The 2683-nt window shown below is 30.8% G+C and overlaps 1 protein-coding gene across 2 annotated transcripts in view; it reads right to left on the bottom strand.

Moving 5' to 3' along the window:
* LOC111688499 (serine-rich adhesin for platelets) overlaps positions 1-1139 on the bottom strand; it is a 26907-nt gene extending 25768 nt beyond the window's left edge. For both annotated transcript variants that reach the window (XM_046954488.1, XM_046954487.1), the window contains exon 1: positions 1070-1139. In XM_046954488.1, coding sequence (XP_046810444.1) covers positions 1070-1137 — 68 coding nt within the window. In that variant the 5' untranslated portion in view covers positions 1138-1139. The remainder of the gene's footprint in view (positions 1-1069) is intronic.
* Positions 1140-2683: the final 1544 nt, after the last annotated feature.

Genomic DNA, 2683 nt, shown 5'->3' on the forward strand with positions numbered 1-2683 from the left:
ACTAGAACTAGAACAGAACTAGAACAGAACTAGAACAGAACTAGAACTAGAACAGAACTTGAACAGAACTAGAACAGAACTAGAACAGAACTAGAACAGAACTAGAACGGAACTAGAACAGAACTAGAACAGAACTAGAACTAGAACTTGAACAGAAGTAGAACAGAACTAGAACAGAACTAGAACAGAACTAGAACAGAACTAGAACAGAACTAGAACTAGAACAGAACTAGAACTAGAACAGGACTAGAACTGAAATAGATCAGTCCTAGTTTAGATTATGGACTAAACTATAGTCTGTACCATAAATTAAGTTATAGTTCGGACTACAGATAAAACTATTTTCAGGACTATTGACTCAGTATTAGTCTGGGTTATAGACTCAGCTACAGTATATATAGTAAATACTTTTAACGCGCTCCAATAAATCAATAATATGAAAATATATAAGACCTCAATAATTACCTTATAAATATAAAAAACTTTGTAATTGATAATTATGTTGTAATGCAAATGCGTTTAAGAAAACATTAAATATATGAGAAAATGTAATAAAATGCATATAATTGGTTCAAAAGCAGTATAAATGAGAAAAAAATGTAAGAAACAAGTAACACACACACTGTCAGCCAAAAGAATTAATATTAGAATGATTAAAAGCTTTTATGTATAAGTTTTTGCTTTGTTAAACTGTTCAAGCACAATTACAACATAAACAAGTACAACAAGCGCGCGTCTGAATGCATCATGTTGCATGTAGTACTTCAACGAAGAAAAAAAAAAATAAGCAGGCTGTTGGTTGCACAAATGCTTAAGTAAATATAAAAAAGTGTTTTCAATGTAAATTGTTGTTTTTGTTTTCTCTTACAACATATAGTTTATAGTATTCTTTTAATAAAATTGAGTTTTAAAAAAAGTATAAAAAGAAGGACTAAATATGTATATGTATAGAAATTACATAAAACCCAGGAATAGTTGGAAAAGTAAAACCAAGTAAATATACATATAAGACTCTACTGCAATTTAAAATGTTATTTTTTTTTTTTTTTAAACAAGTTGCAATACATACATGTCACTTGGTAAAGTTTCAGGACTAGAAGAACGTTCATTATTCCACTGTGAACTAGATGATGTCATGCCTATAAAAGGAAAAAAAAGAAGAAAAAATACGTTATCAAATTTACATCATACTAACAATATAACTAAAATTAACATGTTCTTTATTTTCGTAAAAATTTTTTGTAAAAATACAACAATAACAAATTATTTCAATCACAAAATGTTTGTTATATACAATGTAAATTGGCAATACATACACATACACACATACATTCATACACTTGGGATGCACAATGTAGAATTTAAGTGAAAGTAAAATTAAAATGTTCTACTATTAATAGTTAAACTCGATAAAAAGTTATTTTGTAATACAAAATAAAACTTAGTCTCATTTTTTTTGTTTCTTTTATTGACAATGTATGAGAAAAATCCATTAGAGTTACATATAGTCTGGATGAACAATACAAATACAAACATATGTTTGAAAGGATATACATACATACACATAGATACTTAAACTGACTCATTGTTAAGATATTCCAGCAGAACTGGATGACAGTCCTATTGAAAAGATGATGATTTTTATTCACAGCATTCAAAGGACAAACGCTATCTCCATATAAAACTACTGGGTTGTCAATGTTTATCGCGCAATAAACAACAGCGAGCAGCAATACTGATGACAACATTTACGAAAAAGTTAAAATTAAAATGCTGTCGACACAAAGTGTCATTATTAACATCGTAAGTTGAAATGATTTAAAAGCGTTGAAAAAATCCTAGAATTTTGATTTTAAAAAATCCTAGAATTTTGATTTCAAATTTAATATGAGATCAAGAAACTAAAGTAGAACAGAACTAGAACAGACCTAGGACAGAACTAGAACAAAACTAGAACTAGAACAGAACTGGAACAGAACTGGAACAGAACTAGAACAGAAATAGAATAGAACTGGAACTAGAACAGACAGAACTAGAACTAGAACAAAACAAGAACTAGAACAGAACTAGAACTAGAACAAAACTAGAACTAGAACAAAACGAGAACAGAACTTGAACAGAACTAGAACAGAACTAGAACAGAACTAGAACAGAACTAGAACAGAACTAGAACAGAACTAGAACAGAACTAGAACAGAACTAGAACAGAACTAGAACAGAACTAGAACAGAACTAGAACAGAACTAGAACTGAACTAGAACAGAACTAGAACAGAACCAGAACAGAACAAGAACAGAACCAGAACCAGAACAGAACCAGAACAGAACCAGAACAGAACCAGAACAGAACCAGAACAGAACCAGAACAGAACCAGAACAGAACCAGAACAAGAACAGAACCAGAACAGAACCAGTACAGAACCAGAACAGAAGCAGAACAGAAGCAGAACAGAACCAGAACAAAACCAGAACAGAACTAAAACTGAACCAACTAGAACTGAACTAGAACTGAATTAGAACTGAACTAGAACTGAACTAGAACTGAACTAGAACTGAACTAGAACTGAACTAGAACTGAGCTGAACTAGAACTAAACTAGAACTGAACTAGAACTGTACTAGAACTGAACTAAAACTGAACTAGAACTGAACTAGAACTGAACTAGAACTGAACTAGAACTGAAC

The sequence above is a fragment of the Lucilia cuprina genome, chromosome 6 (genome assembly GCF_022045245.1).
Source record: "Lucilia cuprina isolate Lc7/37 chromosome 6, ASM2204524v1, whole genome shotgun sequence".
NCBI classification, from domain to species: domain Eukaryota; kingdom Metazoa; phylum Arthropoda; class Insecta; order Diptera; family Calliphoridae; genus Lucilia; species Lucilia cuprina.